The 18,439-nt window shown below is 34.0% G+C and overlaps 2 protein-coding genes across 2 annotated transcripts; both read right to left on the bottom strand.

Annotated features, from left to right (window-relative positions):
- Window positions 1–3,726: 3,726 nt before the first annotated feature.
- Window positions 3,727–4,584, bottom strand: LOC137813704 (mavicyanin). Its single transcript, XM_068616087.1, has 2 exons — window positions 4,355–4,584; window positions 3,727–4,179 (listed from the first exon to the last, which is right to left on the bottom strand). Exons 1-2 carry the CDS (start codon window positions 4,515–4,517, stop codon window positions 3,842–3,844), a joined length of 501 nt encoding a protein of 166 aa, XP_068472188.1. The 5' UTR covers window positions 4,518–4,584; the 3' UTR covers window positions 3,727–3,841.
- A 6,318-nt stretch (window positions 4,585–10,902) lies between these two features.
- LOC137813703 (triacylglycerol lipase 2-like) lies at window positions 10,903–16,359 on the bottom strand. Its single transcript, XM_068616086.1, has 9 exons — window positions 15,541–16,359; window positions 15,326–15,442; window positions 12,879–13,019; window positions 12,670–12,780; window positions 12,326–12,469; window positions 12,186–12,226; window positions 12,033–12,112; window positions 11,615–11,710; window positions 10,903–11,516 (listed from the first exon to the last, which is right to left on the bottom strand). The coding sequence occupies exons 1-9, from the start codon at window positions 15,688–15,690 to the stop codon at window positions 11,188–11,190; spliced, it is 1,209 nt and encodes a 402-aa protein (XP_068472187.1). The 5' UTR covers window positions 15,691–16,359; the 3' UTR covers window positions 10,903–11,187.
- Between the last annotated feature and the right edge of the window lie 2,080 nt (window positions 16,360–18,439).

The raw sequence follows: 18,439 nt of genomic DNA, 5'->3' as shown, positions 1-18,439 counted from the left end.
ACAACCGATTGATATTTTGCAAACAGTTTCAATTACCTTGTTTGATTGGCTTCCTTGATTACTTCTTTTGTGATTGTTGATAAAACTTCATTCCTATCCAATCTTTGCGAAAATCTTTTGTCAAACAATTCATCATCCTCTTGTTTAGGCCATTAATTCTAACAAGTTATACATTGCTCGGCGTCATGCCCAAATCCCTTGTGGAATTTGCACCAGGCCTCCTTTCACGACCCCAGATTCTTGTCAAGCTTCTCGGGGAACTTAAGTTTTTCCACAACCCCTGGTACGCTCATCAATTCCTTGTAAGATATCCGAAACTTGGGTCGAAATGTCAAGTCCTCCCGGGCCTTCGCCTTGGGCACGTTCTTCCTGGTTGGGTATGGTGCGCGCCTCGAGTCCGTCCTCTTCTCGATCGTGGTTTCGTTGACCCTTAGAGGTCGGGATCGACTCCCTTCCTTGGGCTTGTTCTGTACTGGATACAAGGTGTTCTGCTTCATGGACACTACCTCCTCCAGGTTAATATGGGCGACCCCCCACCGTCGTATTTCGACGAATGTCTCTGCCGAATTCCTAATCAATGAGTCGCTAAATGGTCCTTCCATGACTCCTTGTTCGAAGACGTTGACCATCAGGGCCTCGTCATGGGTATGGAGCTTCAATATAAACACCCAGAACCTGTTTAAATAGTTTTTTAGAGACTCCCCTTGTCTTTGTTTCACGCTGAAGAGGTCATATGAAATCAGAGGTTTGGCCTGGTTGACAAAGACCGTTCCCTAAACAACTCAGAAAACTGGTTGAAGGAGGTGATGTGACGATCAGGAAGCCCACTAAACCACTATAGCGTTGTACCTGTGAATGTACCCATGAACATCTTGCAATGGACAACATCTGCTCCCCCAGAAATAATCATTTGGGCATTGAACGTCGTAAGATGGTTTTCAAGGTCTTCTACTATCGTGAAAACGATCTTAGGCGTGATGTAGTGTGGCGGCACAAGCGCATCCATGATCGCCTGTGAGAATGACTTGGGACGAGATCTTGGGGGCGCATTCAAACCTCACTCCCTTGTAGAGTGTTAATCAAGTTGTTGTAGATTTTTGTGCAATTCCTTATTGTTTGCTCATGAGGCATCTATCTTCGCCATCAGTTGATCTTGCCTAAGCACTTGCTCAGATCAAGCTTCTGCAATAAGCTTTTCTTGTTCGACTTTAGCCTCTGCCATTAGCATGTCCTGCTTGACTTTGGCTTCCGCCATCAGCCTTTCCTACTTGGCTTTGGCCTCTTGTTGGATCCACTCCTGCTCTTGCCTATACTGCTCGTTGGCTTCTTGGAGAGCTCTCACGGTGTCCATGAGCTATTGTAGGGAAGGGGCATCATTCCCTTCAGATCCTAGCGGTCCATGCCTAGTGTTCCTCATATCGCTAGAAAACTCAAACACAAATTTGGATGGGATCAAGTTTTATCAGGCCCCACGGTGGGTGCTAAATGTTCTTTCCAGTTGACTTTCTCGTCGGTTGACTATGGTGAGAAGCTCCACTTTTGATCTGTCTCTTCTGGAGTTTGTTCTACATCTTATTGTTGCATTGAAACGTGACTCTGTTGAAACAGAGGGGGTCATACCTGTTGATCACAATCTGACGATCAAATCAGTAAGAGCTTACTAAAATTAAAGAAGTATTCAGTTTCAGTCTAAAAAACAACGTACATTTACCTTGGGTCTCAAGCCCCTTTTATAGCTTATCTCTTGTAACAGTTTTCTCTCATGAGAATTTAATCTCAACCGAAGCATACGTAACAGAAAACATTCTGTTTATGGGCACCTCCACTCAGGGTGCTACAACAAAAAAGAATCTTGACTCTAATGAGAGCATAAAATAACAACAGAAAAATCACTTGCTAACGGGGCACCACTTATCTTCAGATGCTAACTGCATGAAAATATTATGTTTACGTGGGCACCCTAACTCATGGTCCAACGTTATCTTTCACTATGTATGAAACTTAACCACTACGTGCCCTAAACACACACTTAGGTTAAAATATATTTACGTGACTTAACCACTACGTGTACTAACACACACTCTTAGGTTAAGAAATATCTTTTACTACTAACTTTATATTAGCGTATAAAAATATTATTTCAATTATTCTCCAACGGGCTTACTAACGTAACTGGAACAAACTCATGACCTACTTTAAAAGTCCAACAGCCGAACTGACCTACCCACACCATGCACTGAGCTCTGACCCCTAAGCATTGAGCACTCTGTTCAGTACATTATTAATTTATTTAATTTATATTTATTATCATTATTTTAAAAATTATTTATTATTTAATTTATATGATTTATTATTATTATTATTATTATATTATATTATTATAAAGATTTGAGAATGAAATTCATATACTTTTACTTTTACTTTATGATAATCAAATTTATTAATATAAAGTTACTGAAACTTGTTTACTATGTGGGACAAAATTGGAAATTACATTTGGTTATGTGTCTTTCTCGTTGTTTCTGTGCTATGAGGAGGAGAAACAATTTTACTATTCACGCTTGTATACTTACTCTCTCTTTCGCGCATATCCCTTAAACCAAATGCAAATCATCCCCTCCTTTTCGTCCTCATGCACAAGACTCACCCTGGAGCAAACAGACTCTTAATCATTTGCACGGATGTAGGAGCAAAGAAATGTGAGTGAGGGACGTAAGGTATCCTCTCATAGTTAAAGAGAAAATGAAACATTATGGGAAAGTCACATTGGGACCTTTTAATTTTCATTTTTACCCCAAGTAAATGTATGTGTATGACGGTGTGTAGTATTTGAATAGGAACCATTCAAAAAATTATCATTAATATTTGTGTTTTTATATAAAAAACATATACTTAATATATATATATATAATATAATATAAATTAAATAACCATAAACAATATTAAAATCTAAATACACTAATTTAACTAACAAAATTAATTTAAATTAATAAAATGAAAAATAATATAATTATATTTAAATTTTTAATTTCATTTATTTATTTTAATTTTATATTATTTTATTTATAATTGTAATTTTTATTATTTTAATTAACTAAAATATGCACAAAATTAATTATTATTATTTTTTTATTATGGATAAGGATAAATTTGTAATCTTACAATTTACATCATTAAAAACAATTCAAAATATCCTTACAACCACTACATCACATACTTCAATTTTTCTCTTACATTCACTCTAATATACCCCAATCCAAACATCATCAACTTTCTTTTCAAATCTTCACATTTCCACACTCTCACACCCTCAACTTTTCACTTTCCAATCCAAATCGCATTTCCATCTTTCGCCACAAGTGGATCCGAACACAACTATTAAAGTTGTTTCTTTTTTTGAAATTGTTGAACACATATATTCATTATTTTCCATTTCATTGAAAAGGTGTACAATTTTCCTTGATAACGTTTTTGGGTTAACTATAAAATTCTTGTCTCATACTTGTTGAAAAAATTGAATTAAAAGTGTTAAAGATATTAATATTACTATTAATTTTGTATTTTAGAATGCTCAAAGAAATAACTTTTTACAATAATTTAATGTACTTGGTTTTATAAATGGTTAATAAGATGACAATAATATTAATAATGGAGAATGACATAAAAATTGATGGAAAACAGTATAACCCTATGTATATTCTATGTATATAGCAATTTCCAAAATGATTAAAAGAAATATCCCATGACCCCTGTTATTTAACTATAATTTCAACATAGACAATGAAATCATGGCCAAAAGTCCATTCTAGAAAAACTTCACAAGCTCAACTCAAATCATGAATCAAAACTGGTTAAGCAGAGAGGCAATCAACGATGCAAAAATGAACACAAGAGAGCTGAAGCATTGTGAGGCTGAAGATGAAGAAGAAGAAGATGACGATGATGATGATGATGATGCAGGGGAAGATGTTCCAGACACTGTTGTGATCTTCACCTTCATACCTTGACCACAATGACCTAAAGTACCACATGCAAAGTAACGTGCACCAGGCTTGTTCAGTTTCACAACATCATTGCCACTGCTCATTGAGTTCACTGTATTCCCAAGATCACAATTCTTGTACTCACTCTCACTACCTAGTTCAACCACACTATGCAACCCAGAAGAGTACTTGAAAACTATCAAAACAAAAAGGAATAAAAGTATCAGTCAAATTAAATCAATTTTCAGGGGAATATTCCAATTCATCGTTTAAGTTTTTAAATTAGAGTTAAATTTGTATGAACTGAAAGTAATTTTTTTCTCAAAGTAACTGAGTAAATGAATCCTTTAAATTCTGTGTAAGAAACGTACCAAGTTGATCGCCAACATTAAATGTTTGGCCCGAAACCCAAGAATTAAAGTTTGTGGATGCATCCCAACCTTGGCTTCCACCAACTACATGTTGTTCTGCCATGGCCTCATTTGTAATCAAAGCAACAAACAGTGCCAAGAAAATTGTGTTCTTGCGCCCCATCTCTCTTTTTGGGTCTCTCTGCTTTCTGTGTTTTTTTTATTATCTTGGTTATGTGTGAACCTTGTTGTAATCCATTACTATTTATGCCAACAATCCGTGAAATCTATACCCCACCTCTAACAACTTAACATATGATATCATTACGTTATTTGGTTATCTTATGTATGTTCAAAAATAATGTCATATTTAAGTTATTGTACAATAACATGTTAGAAAATATAAAGAATGTTTCCTTCTAATTGGCTCAACATAGCTTGACCAGCTTTTGGTCTCTGGGGCAAAAGAAGCAAAGCATTTTTGTGTAGTTTCCTCGTTTCAAGTGTTTGCATTAGCCGCCAAGTAAACTCAGGTGGGTAGAAGTTGTGAAAGCTTTGCGTTCAAACGAAGTTAGCATGAATCATCTGAAGGGGTAGTCTCTCGAAGTTCAAATTTCAATTTTTATGACAGATAATGGCACAACAAGAAAGGAAAGGAAAAAAAAGAAATCATGGGTAGATACATCTAGAAGACTAGAACCAAACAGGGTTATGGTGAGGAGCAGGTATTTTTACACCTGAGTGATGAGTAAATTGGTGGATATGGCCAATAAATTACTCACCTGATTTTCTTTTGTTACAAATTGTTGGTTAATTGTGGCTGTTGAGATTAGTTGGTTAATTTGTTGTTATTAATTACTTCTTCAATAAGCTCTATAAATAGAACATGTATCAAACTCAGTGGTTTCTTTTTTTCATTCAAATCAATACAGTGAGTTACTCTACGAAAGTCCTCTTTCATGTTCTTTGCGCTCTATAATTTTTAGCCTCAACAAGTTGGGGTCGCATGCATCTCATCTCTAAGTTCCGATATCTTCAAGAAATGGAAGAAAAAGTGCCACTGGGGAAGAAATAAAGCAATTGAAAGTTTGATGGCCTTAAGAATGAGTAAAATAGTTAAGAAACGAACATGTAAAAGAAAGACTGATATCAATTGTTGATTTTTGCTTAATCCCAAGTCCCACATCGGTGGGTTCATTGTTTGAGAAGAAGATTTGAGGGTTATAAATTAACATCTCCTCCTTCACCGTTAAATCTCCCAAGTTGTAATATCTTCTCTCATAATAATAAAAGCGGACTGTTTCAGCTGTGCTCGGAGATTAGGCTAAATTGGTCAAACTCCGTTAACAATTTTCTGGTGTGTTTTTTCCTCTTTATCTCTTTTATTATTCCGCTTTGTTTATTCAATATTATTTGTCGGGTAGCTCTGTTAGTGTTCTGTTTTAATGGGGAAATTACCCATTTTTCCCAACAAGTGGTATCAGAGTCGAAGGTTCGCCCTTGGGTTGTTTGAAATTATTTGTAATATTGAATACTATATTTTGAGTTTGTAATGGAAAATCAAGAAGAAGAAGTGAAGGATGTATCCAGAGTGTCGGGCTCCTCGTCATCATGGTCGAGGTTCCCGGTGTCCACTTTGAAATTGGCGGTGGAAATATTTGATGGCACTGGACATTTTGGCATGTGGCAAGGAGAGGTCTTGGACTCTCTTTTTCAGCAGGGTCTTGATATTGCTATTGAAGGAGAGAAACTAGAAGAGGTAGAGGAGAAAGACTAGAGCATCATCAACCGGTTGGCATGCGGAACTATTTGATCCTGCCTGTCCAGAGAGCAGAAGTATGCTGTAAAAAATGAGACTTCTGCACACAAACTGTGGAAGGCATTGGAGAACAAGTTTCTGAAGAAGAGTGGTCAGAATAAGCTCTGGATGAAGAAAATGTTGTTCCGATTTGACTACCAACAAGGTACTACTATGAATGCACACATCACTATGTTTAATCAATTAGTAGCAGACCTGTTGAATTTAGATGTGAAGTTCGAGGATGAGGATTTGGCTTTGATGTTGTTATCATCTCTTCCTGGTGAATTTGAACATTTGGAGACTACGCTCCTTCACGGGAAGGAGAATGTGTCCTTAGATGTTGTTTGTTCTGCTTTATATAGTCATGAATTGAGAAAGCATGATAAGATGAAAACCAAATCAACGACATCAGAAGAAGCATTGGTGGCAAGAGGTCGTTAGCAAAGCCATACAAAGGGGAGAAGAGGGAGGTCTAATTCTAAAGGTCGAGCCGTTGCCAAAGATTTGTGTGCTTTCTGTCATGAGAAAGGACACTGGAAGAAAGACTGTCCAAAACTGTAGAAGAAAGGGAAGGCTCCGCAAGATGCAAATGTTGCAGAATGCAAAAGTGATGTGGAATCAGATATCTCTTTAATTGTCTCGCTTTCAACATCATCGTATCCAAATGAGTGGATATTGGATTCAGGTTGTACCTATCATATGTGTCCCATTCGGGAATGGTTCTTTGAATTTCAAGAACTTGATGGCGGGGTTGTTTACATGGGTAATGATAATCCATGCAAGACAGCTGGGATAGGTTCAATCAAGTTACGGAATCATGATGGATTCACAGGATGTACGGTACGTGCCAAAGTTGAAGAAGAATCTCGTCTCATTGGGGGCTTTAGAATCTAAAGGCCTAGTTGTGACGATGCGAGATGGAATTCTTAAAGCAACTTCAGGAGCACTGGTGATGTTGAAAGGCGCGAGGAAGAACAATCTGTATTACTATCAAGGTAGTACAGTGGTGGGGACAGTAGCGATTGTTGAAAGGTAGGAAGGCTTGCAAACTTGAGTTTTGTGAGCATTGTGTTCTGGGAAAATAACGAAAAGTGAAGTTTGGTACTGCAATTTACAATACCAAGGGTATTCTGGATTATGTGCATTCAGATGTGTGGGGACCTGCCAAGACTCTGTCAATCGGAGGTAGGCATTATTTTATCACTTTTGTGGATGATTTTTCCAAGAGAGTTTGGGTGTTTACTATGAAGAACAAAAATGATGTGCTTGAAATTTTCCTTAAGTGGAAAGCTCAAGTTGAAAACCAGATAGGAAGGAAGATTAAGGTTCTCCAAATAGACAATGGAGGAGAATACAAGAGTGATCTGTTCCTGAAAGTATGCCAAGATTGTGGCATAGTTCGACACTTCACTGTTAGAAAAACACCACAGCAGAATAGGGTGTCAAAGCGTATGAACAAGACATTTGTGGAGAAAGTTCGTTGTATGATGTCTAATGCTGAGTTAGGCAGAGAGTTTTGGGCTGAGGCTGTGACATACGCTCAACATCTCGTCAATCGTTTGTCATCATCTGCTATAGATGGCAAAACCCCGTTAGAGGTATGGTCTGGAAAACCTGCAACTGATTATGATTATTTGCATGTTTTTGGTTCTATTGCATATTATCATGTGATTGAATCAAAGTTGGATCCACGGGCAAAGAAAGCTCTTTTCATGGGCTTTAGTCCTAGAGTGAAGGGATACCGTTTATGGTGTCTAGAGGCAAAGAAGACGATTATCAGCAGGGATGTTACCTTTGATGAATCTGCCATGTTAAATAAGGTAAATCCAGAAGGAGCTGATAGTACTCCGTAACGGGTGGAGTGTGCCCGGAAGTAGGTGGAGTTTGAACAGACAGTGGTGATCCCAACACGAAATACCACAAGTGACTCTTCTATGGCAGAAGAAGAGTCAGATAAGGAAGAGGTTCCTACCCAAGAATCTCAACAACAATCAGCGCCAATTGCAGTTAGAAGACAAAAACGAGATATTCAAAAGCCTGCTCGTTTCATGGATATGGTTGCCTATGCACTTTCAGTTGTTGATGACATTCCATCCACTAACCCAGAAGCCATTCTGAGTTCAGAGAGTGGTAATTGGGCGGGTGCGATGGAAGAGGACATGAAGTCTTTGAAGAAGAATAAGACGTGGAAGCTGGCATAAGTACCAAAAGGTAAGAAGGCAATTGGGTGCAAATGGCTATTTGCAAAGAAAGAAGGATTTCCTAATAAAGAAGATGTTCGCTACAAGGCAAGGTTGGTTGCTAAAGGCTTTGCTCAGAGGGAGGGAATTGATTATAATGAGGTGTTTTCTCCAGTTGTTAAACATTCCTCCATTCGAATTTTGTTGGCCTTGGTAGCACAGTTGAATTTGGAGTTAGCTCAACTTGATGTAAAGATCGCGTTCCTACACGGTGATTTGAATGAGGAAATCTATATGACTCAACCAAAAGGATACAAGGTTGTTGGTAAAGAAGATTGGGTTTGTAAACTTAGCAAATCGTTGTATGGACTGAAACAATCTCCGAGACAGTGGTACAAACAATTTGATAAGTTCATGAAGGATCAGAAGTACAAGAGAAGCAAATATGATCATTGTGTGTATTTGCGCAAAATTCAAGATGGTTCCTATATTTACTTACTCTTATATGTTGATGATATGCTGATTGCAGCAAAGAGCCAAGTTGAGATTGACAGGTTAAAGGCTCAGTTGAGTAAAGAGTTCGAGATGAAGGATTTGGGGGAAGCCAAGAAGATTCTCGGCATGGAGATAAACAGGGACAGAGAGAGGGGAAAACTTTGGTTGTCACAGAAGCAGTATTTGCAGAAGGTACTACAACATTTTGGTATACACGAAGATACAAAACCTGTAAGTGATCTAGGTTTGATTGCTTAGTGGAATTCCTCAGTGAGTTCTGAGAAGACTGGATGAAGCTCTGGGTTTAGAGTGAACCAGTATAAATCTCTGTGTGCTTTTTTCTCTATCCCTTAACTCTTTAAATTTAGTTTTTATTTTTGTAAACTGGTATAAACAACCGATTGTTTCTGCGAAACAACCGATTGTTTTTCTGGTGCTGTGCTTTTAGCTTTGTGTTTTGAAAAACTGATTTCTTAATCAAGATATTCTCAAAGTAATTTCATTCAAAGCTTAAAAGTTTTCGAAATCCCTCTTTAAACCATTCACCCCCCCCTCTAGTTTAAAGCCATACTTTCTAACAGTTGGAAGCTTGATGTATGCAATGGTGTGTATGAGACCAGATATTTCACAGGCTGTGAGTGTTGTTAGCAGGTATATGCATGATCCGGGTAAGGGTCATTAGCAAGCTGTGAGATGGATTCTACGGTACCTCCAAAATACCTTAGATGTTGGATTGGCATTTGAGCAAGATGAATCACTTGGTCAATGCATAGTTGGATATTTTGATTCTGATTATGCAGGTGATTTGTATAAGCAACGTCTACAACTGGCTATTTGTTCACTTTAGCAAAAGCGCCAGTTAGTTGGAAGTCTACCTTGCAGTCTACGGTGGCTTTGTCTACAACAGAGGCAAAGTATATGGCGATTACAGAGGTTGTGAAGGAAGCAATTTGGCTTCATGGGTTGCTAAAAGACTTGGGAGTTGGTCAGAAACAACTTGAGTTATATTCTAACAATCAGAGTGCTATTCATTTAGCCAAGAATCAAGTCTTTCATGCACGGACGAAGCACATTGATGTTCGCTATCACTTTGTGCGTGAGATTCTCGAAGAAGAGGAGATTGTTCTCCAGAAGATTCACATTACGGAGAATCCTGCAGATATGCTCACCAAGGTGGTTACAAGGGCCAAGTTTGAACATTGTTTAGACTTGGTTAATATCTTGCACATTTGAAGTTGGTGCCCAAAGGCGCAAATTTGAAGCACTGCAAAGTTTGTTTTTGTTATGTTTTGAGAAGATTTGTATTAGGTGGGACTTGAAATTAATCCAAAGTGGAGATTTGTTGATTTTGGCTTAATTCCAAGTCCCACATCGGTGGGTTCATTGTTTGGGAAGGAGGTTTGAGGGTTATAAATTAACATATCCTCCTTCACTGTTAAATATCCCAAGTTGTAATATCTTCTCTCATAATAAAAACGGGTTGTTTCTCGGAGATTAGGCTAAATTGGCCGAACTCCGTTAACAATTTTTTGGTGTGTTTTTTCCTTTTTATCTCTTTTATTATTTCGCTCTGTTTATTTAATATTATTTGTCGGATAGCTCTGTTAGTGTTCTGTTTTAGTGGAGAAATTACCCGTTTTTCCCAACATTAATATCATTATTCTGAATTTATCTTACTCATTATTAACTTAAGTTTCTAAAACTCAGAGAAGCTTCTATACCTCTGCATAGAGTAGGAAAAAACCAGTTGGAAAATTAAAAGGAAAAATACATATGGGTACTTGTTAAAATTTTCATTTCACAACAAGTGGTCATAATCAGTAGTAGGCGTTTGAATATAGATATTAAACAGAAAAGTGATTCATGGGTCTCCAAAGGGTCCTTATCTTGAAGGCATATAAGCAAATGACTGTCCCAGAGAAAATCTTAGTAAATATGAATATGTAGCTCATAATGATAAACTGATATTTGGCACACTAGATTTTCAAATGAGCTTCAATTACGAAATGTTTTTAGTGATGTGAGCTTTCAACCATCCATTGGGATATGTATATATTTGGAACCTTCTTACTAAGAATGTAAATAGCGGCGAGTAATTTGCATACATACACATATGCATCTAGCTTAGTTTATAGTTCTTTTGATAAATCTCATCCACGTGTTTCCATGTTACATAGTTGAGGCCAATAGCCAATTTCTTCTGCATTACAATAGATACACAGCCATTGAAACACCAAAGCAAATCACTGGTGTAGTGATACTTCATTACTTTTGTAATTGGTCATTACTTAATCTTCACTAGATAACTTTTGATTGATCTCAGTGATCACTAGCGTATGAAGCCACGTGGTTCTTTCTATGACGTAGTTTGCTTGGCATCAAGTGTTAACTTGATGATTGAAAAATGAAATAACAGCATTGTATACAAAGTCCTTGGCATTGAACCCCATCACGTAGTCAGCGTGAGCATATTCCTTGATGAACTGGACACTGAGCTTGTCCACATCATGGAACTTGAGGTTATCAAGTAAATTCTGAACATCTCGAGCATCTGAAAGTGCATCTCTGCCACCATAGCTAATGAAGAGAGGAAGGTCATGAGGGATATTGGAAAGGTTGTAGATAGGAGGGAATACGTCTCCGTAATGCATAATATTATAATCTGGTCTCACATAATTAAATTTTGTCAACACCCCACGTCTTACAGCTGCAAAACATTGTAATATAAGCTTCCTTGATCAGTATAAAAGCAATTGAATTCAGAACACCAGAAACGAGTTATGTTGGTAGATGGGAAAATCTTACTCTGAGCCAAGTGCACCATATTCTTTGTTGATGTTGACTGAGGTTCATTCCTCAAGAATATATCAACAGTAGAAGAATTGAGGCAGCAATTTTTACCTAAATAGGACATCACAATCCGATCACAGATATAGTCAGAAAACATTACAGTTTAATTTATGGTTTAACCAAGTTTTCAGTGGAAATATGGAGATTTTCAGTTTTAATTCTTTAAATTATTTGGGATTTTGATTCTCTTTAGTTTTTTTAGATGATCACTATTATCAATTCTTTAAAACTAACATTCACCATATTTAGTGGTATTAACAATAATATTAAACCTTGATTTACTTCTAAGAAAAATGTGTCCAATAATATATGATGCTTAATTAAAAATCAAATGGTTAACAAGTAGTGAAGGAGTTTAGGCAAAGACATAGACCAGTTAGTTCAGTGATCAAGTCATAGCAGTCTATCCCAGGGTAAGCGCAGAGAGACTTGAGGAAGGCATCAACAGGTAACCTATACAATGCATGGAGTTGGTAAGAATCATGGTTATGGTTTAAAAGTACATATAAGGAGACAACTTCATTACCCTTTTGGATTGAATTCTGCCAGACCGAAGAGGGTAGTGACCTGTTTGGCAAAACAAAAATCATTTCCCAGAATCAACAAATGTGTCTTCATTTATGTGTGTATGAACATGATTTCACAGTAACAAGAGGTGCCACGTACCTCACCAACGAAGGACTTAGCTGCAATAACACCAAGTGCTGTGTTCATGTGGCTTAAATACGCTATAGGGCTCAACAAGGCTGCTGATTTCAGCTGGTTAACCAATTTCCCTTCGGAAAAGGATGCTAAAGCTGTCAAAGTTCCCTGCCAAACATGGCCTATCACTTTCAGAACTAAATTCTACTCTTTATCTTTAACTAACAACTTTCTAATCAAACATTGTTAATATAAAGAGTTTAACATTATGAATATGAATTAGAAATCATGAGAACATAACATATATGATAATTTATATTAAGATTGTAAGAAAAGTTGAAGCTATTAATAAGTTCCAAATGCAATACCAAGGAATGGCCAACGTAATTGATCTTCTGCTGCGTTTGGGTGAATACATAATTAAAGATGGCTGGTAGATCATAGGAGACAAGTTCATCCCAAGACCAATTCCAAAAGGCCTGGGTGATTGATATAGAAGAGTTAATTTAGCATATTAAAGGAAAAACAGAAGAGAAGATAACCTGAAAGCAGGAGAAAAACAAAAAAAAAGACCAACCGGGCTAGAGGGGTCCAATGAGATGTGTCGGCGGCTAAATCTGGTTCCTCTGCTGTTAGCAATCCAAACGTCAAAGCCATTATCAGCTAAAATCAAAGGTAGGTCTTGCTCTGGAGGGTTCAGAAGCCATGTCATACCATCCTGCATCCATGGTATTGTAAAAGTATTGTAACAAGTTTTAATTTTCTCCTACTAGACATTTTTTTCTCCCTAAAAACTACAGATTAAAGTTCTTACCACAGGTTTAAGAAACAAAATTATCTACTATAATAATAGCAAATTGTAATTATTGTATTATTTTAATCAATCAATAAATAAGTATATAACTATATGTAGAGACTATATAAGATTTGGTCGACACTTTTTTTTTTCTATTTGCTTTCATAACTTTATCTATAATTTTTTATTTTAAACCTATAATTTCACTTTTTAAACCACATTCTTTCAAGCACTCACTTTTATTATTTAGCTTTTATTATTAACTTTGTATTTAAACATTGGGGAGGATAGTAAATTTTTTTATGAAAGTGTGGTAATTTTCTTTTTTAATTAAAATAGGATTGTTTTAAAAAAATTATGAATATGTGAAAAGTTGCATCAAAGTGATACCATTTTTTTCCATTTCAAAGTGTTACGTTAACACAACTTTTTTATATTTGTGTGTTTTTTTTTAAATAATCTAATTTTATTAAAAAAAGTGGAAAAATTATCCCACTTTCGTACAAAATTTGGACAGTGAAGTATTTATTTTTTTTGTTAATTAATGAGTATAATTATGATAGAAATTAAACACAAGTGTAGTAAAAATTAAAGTAAATTATAATACGAAGAACAAGATCTTCAAAATTTTAAAGTGCACTTCCATTTAGTGGGGGTCATGTTCCATGCTATCTTGGTTGGGAAGAAGGCAACCTTGATAATCCATGTGACAGAGATACATAATAACCTTAATTTGTACGCATGACATGAGTGGGGTTTCTATCATTGCTTAAGGGTTGAGAATGTGAATATAGCTTTTTCAATTTTACAAGCATGCTTTGTTAGTGCTTGATCAAGGAAATATGAGACTATTCAAAAATCTTTTTAATACATTTTGTTTTATTAGAACAATATTGACACTTATCATGGGTAACATGGCCGACACTTGCACTGTGTCTCTTTTTATATATATATTTCCTAATATGAAAAGGATCATTTCAGGATTGGGTTTCTGAAAATTATGAAAATGAAGAAAAAAACCACATAGGATATTGATGCTTTCATACACTTTGTCGTTAATTCGAAGCCCCGATGATTGTGGGAGTATACAAAGAAAAGTAACAAAAGAAAAAAGAAAAAAACAAATCATGATTTTTTTACTTTGAAACATGTCTAAAGGAAATCAAATTCATATGACGCGGAATTCAACAGCTGGATCACACTCATTGACAATGGTCAACGCTTGTTGACCCTCATTTAATCAAATGAATGCATGCTTTAACTAAAGAGTAAAGTAATAAAATTGCTTTTTTTTTACAAAAGAGTTTAACATTTATAAAGATGATTAATAAATGTTTTATCTTAACTAAGATAAGACTTATAGAAGAGATGGATTGAAAAAAAAAACTTATTTTAAAATAATCTATTGTGATGATTGCACCTTTTTATTGCTTAATTGTAACGTCACTAAAGAAAGTGTAACTTATAGTAATGCGTTAAGCAACGAGACATATGAGCATCACGTAATTTATTTTGACAGACGCCGAACTTTCGCCACCTTATCATAAACCTGTGGTAACGTTTGTTTCAAGAATGGCAAACGGTGTGAAATTAATGAATGCAGGGCAAAAAGGAATAAAAAGAGAATAAAATGTTGCGTGAGAAGAAAAAAAGTTTAAAAAATTATTATAAAAGAGATGCAAAAAATATTAGATTTAAAAAAAAATCTAAACATATAATTTTGCCCTTCTAATTCATGCTGCACTAAGTTTAGGTGGAAAGAGAAGAAAGAAAAAAAGAGAAAAAAAAATATCCGAGATATATATAATTAAAAATAATGTATAGAAAATTTAATGAACATAAGATCATTAAAATAGATGTATCTGTTATATAACCTTTCAAAAATTATTTTTTGAAGCTATCTCAGCATTGTTATAAACCGTTTATCCTAAATACTATAACAAAACACGTAAAAAAAATTATGACGCACTGCTTCAAAGGTGTTTGATGGGTAGATATACATAATGTAGGAGATTACATAATTAAACTTTTTCATTAAGAGAATGGTATAGACATAATCAAGTATCGAACAATGAAGAATTTAAAAAGTTTAATTTTACTTAACAGTTTAAAAAGCTGAAGAGCTTATTAGTGTGTTTAGATTCCATAGAAAGGTGCAAGAAAAGGGTAATTGAATTTGAAAGTAGGAACTGGGTAGATGCATATATAATATAGAGTTTCCCACTTACCACTAGAACTCCGTGTTGTATGATCACTGGTTGTTTCCTGGTTCTGCTACCACTGCCATTAGCACGACCTTCTGGGATCCTTTGCACACTCAGAATATATCCATCATTGGTTGTAACCTGCAAAAATGTCTCACTATTTTAAGTCTGAACTTCATTTATTTTGATCATATATATCTCCAAACACCACTGCAAAGCATTTGTTTAGAGTGTATTACCTCGTGTTCTTGGCACTTGTATCCATGCAGAATGACAGAAGAGGAACATATACCATACACGGGAGGGTTGATATTTCTGCCATGAGAGACTGTTGTGAGGACCAAGAAAAGAGTGAAAGCAGCAAAAGACATTGAACCTTGAAGAGCCATGTCTGTGAGATGGTGTATCTATTAAAGGGTTGGGATTGTGGTGTTGATATGTATGAGACTGAATGAAACTGAATGTTTATATAGGGTGTGGGACAAGATAGGTGAAGAAAGTGACTCTATGAAACTGAAAAAAAGGGAACACCAAAAGATGGGAAAACGGTTTTGTTTGATTCCTCTCTTTATCTGCCTCACTGCCCAAAATAATAATATTAGACTGAAGGGTTATGTTGGGCAGGACCTTAGGCCTGCCCAGGATACCAAGAATTTCTGAGGGAAAATCAAAACTGAAGCATGTGTCCATAAAACTTAAATGAAGTTCACAAATTGATGTGTGTAAAACTCAGAATCCTTTCTATTTACTTTGAAAAAGTATATATAAAATGTGTTATTTATATACTCTGAAAAAGATAAGTAAAGAATGTAAAAGGTAGTGAAGTTGGAACAGCTATTTGACATTGGGGTCCACTAGTGACAGGGGTAAATAAAAATGGGTTTGAATGAATTCAAGACTGATTTCTGATACATATCAGTGGTGTGCTCACAAGTCTGTGATGAGATCAGTTTGGCAGCGTGGAAGTCAGAGGGTAGCCCATTCTCTTTGCCTAGGATGCAGTAGCCTCTAGGGATACAAATATGCCCAAAAAGGGTCTCACCCTCCTTCTCTTTGGCATGTTCTTCGAGAGTGATTTTCTTTTTTTATATAATTAAGGTGAATAAAGTAAAAAATGAAAAAAAATTATAAAAGTTTACGAGTGATGTGACAAAATAAAATATTTTTTATTATTTATAATTATTTTACTTATTTTATTATTGTTATTTTATAAATATATTATTAATATTTTCATTTTATTTTTTATATTATTATTTTTTTATTTCATAATAGTTATTTATATTATTATATAATTAATTATTTTTTATTACAATATAAATATAAATATTAATGAAATATTAATATAAAATATAATATATTTAATATAATAAGTATAAACATATATAATAAACATATAATATATTTAATAAATTTGTAAAATATAAATTAAAGTTAAAATAAGTTTTACATTAAAACAAAAAATTATTATAAAATATTAATAAATAAAAAAGTAATATTTTAAAATAAAAATATATTAAAATAAATCATTCAAATTTAATTATTTTTATTTTATTTATTAATTTAATATTTTTATTTTATTTATTAATTTAATATTTTTATTTTTTATTTAACATTAAATATATATTAATGAAATATTAAATTTATTTTATTTTATTAATTAATTTAATATTTTTATTTTATTATCAATTTAATTATTATTTTAAAATATAATGTAATATTTGTTGCATTTTATTTAATAAAGTAGCTTAAATTATTAAAAATGATTTTTCTTCGCAGAACTTTTCACTCTTTTTATTTTTATTGTTTTATATATTTTCATTGTTTAAAAAAAATGTTATTTTTTATGAATATGATATTTTGACATATATGGAGTTGTATATAATTTTTTATGTAATAATGTGTTTAAAAATAAATATATATATAATAAAGGGTAAATTTAGAATTAAATGATATAAAAAATTAAAATAATAATATTGAAAATTGTAATGGAATTATAGAAAAATCTGAGTTATCAATGAATGATTACTAAAAAAATATTATTTCTGTTTATCTTCGTCTTCTAATGTCATAAATTGAACCAATGAGAAGAAAAATGGATGTGGTGTGTGGGTACTGCCTACTGAGAAGGACATTGATGCTTCCACCCTTATGAGGCTTTCGGATTTGAAGTGTGAACAAGAGGAATTTTGTTTTGGTGCTTCATCTGAAAAGAAAAACTTTTCCATTCAAATTTCCTTCATGAGAGTAGCTATTGTGGTCAAGTGTTCCAGTTTATATAATGCAGTCACTGAAAGGGTAAAAAGACATTTAATTAAAGCCTTCAATTAATAAAGGAGTTCTTTCTTTTTCTTTTCTTTTCTTTTTTGTTAAGCAATCAATGCATTGATTACCTTTTTTTCACTGAATTTGCTTTCAAAAGGACTGACTTTGTCTGAAGAAAAGACATGAAAACAGCAATGAGCTTCCTAGGTGAAAAGTAAAAAGTAAATGATTTAGTCTCATTCATTAAAGTCCAAATAAACAAATAGAACTTGGCAGCAAGTTGAGTATCCCAAAACCGCATCAAACACTTAATTTTGATAAATGTGTGGGAGTGACATTGGATCATATCAAATTAATATTTTATTTGAATTTGGGAATTAATATTTTATTTAAATTTGGGAATAGAAATGTCGAAGTGGATTTGAAATAATTTGTAAAGAAAGTTAGAATGTTTGGATTAAGGTAAATAGAGTTGAAAGTATAAGAAAAATTTATGAAAATTTGTGAATAATGTGATGGGTGTGATTGAAATTGTATTTTTTTAATTGATAAAAATATAACTTTACACATTTTTCTTTGCATTTAAAAATTATTAAAAAAATTAATTTAATTGATTATTTGTGAATTATAATTTTTTTTAATTAAAATATTATTTTCAGCAATTGAAATATTATTTTCGATACTATGTTCGAGCTAATTTCGAAAAAATATAAATTATGTAAAATTTTCGGACCATGTTTATGATTGTCATAAACTTTATTTTTCATATGATTTGAATCCAAACTTAACACCTTTTTCGGAAAAGTGAAAAGTGGAATGACAAAAAAAAAAATATATGCATGCAAAATCAAGGATATGGAACTTTTGAATCCATAA

The sequence above is a fragment of the Phaseolus vulgaris genome, chromosome 1 (genome assembly GCF_000499845.2).
Source record: "Phaseolus vulgaris cultivar G19833 chromosome 1, P. vulgaris v2.0, whole genome shotgun sequence".
Taxonomy (NCBI): Eukaryota; Viridiplantae; Streptophyta; class Magnoliopsida; order Fabales; family Fabaceae; genus Phaseolus; species Phaseolus vulgaris.
The sequence above is the reverse complement of the archived record's forward strand: the minus strand, read 5'-3'. Positions and strand labels throughout refer to the sequence as shown.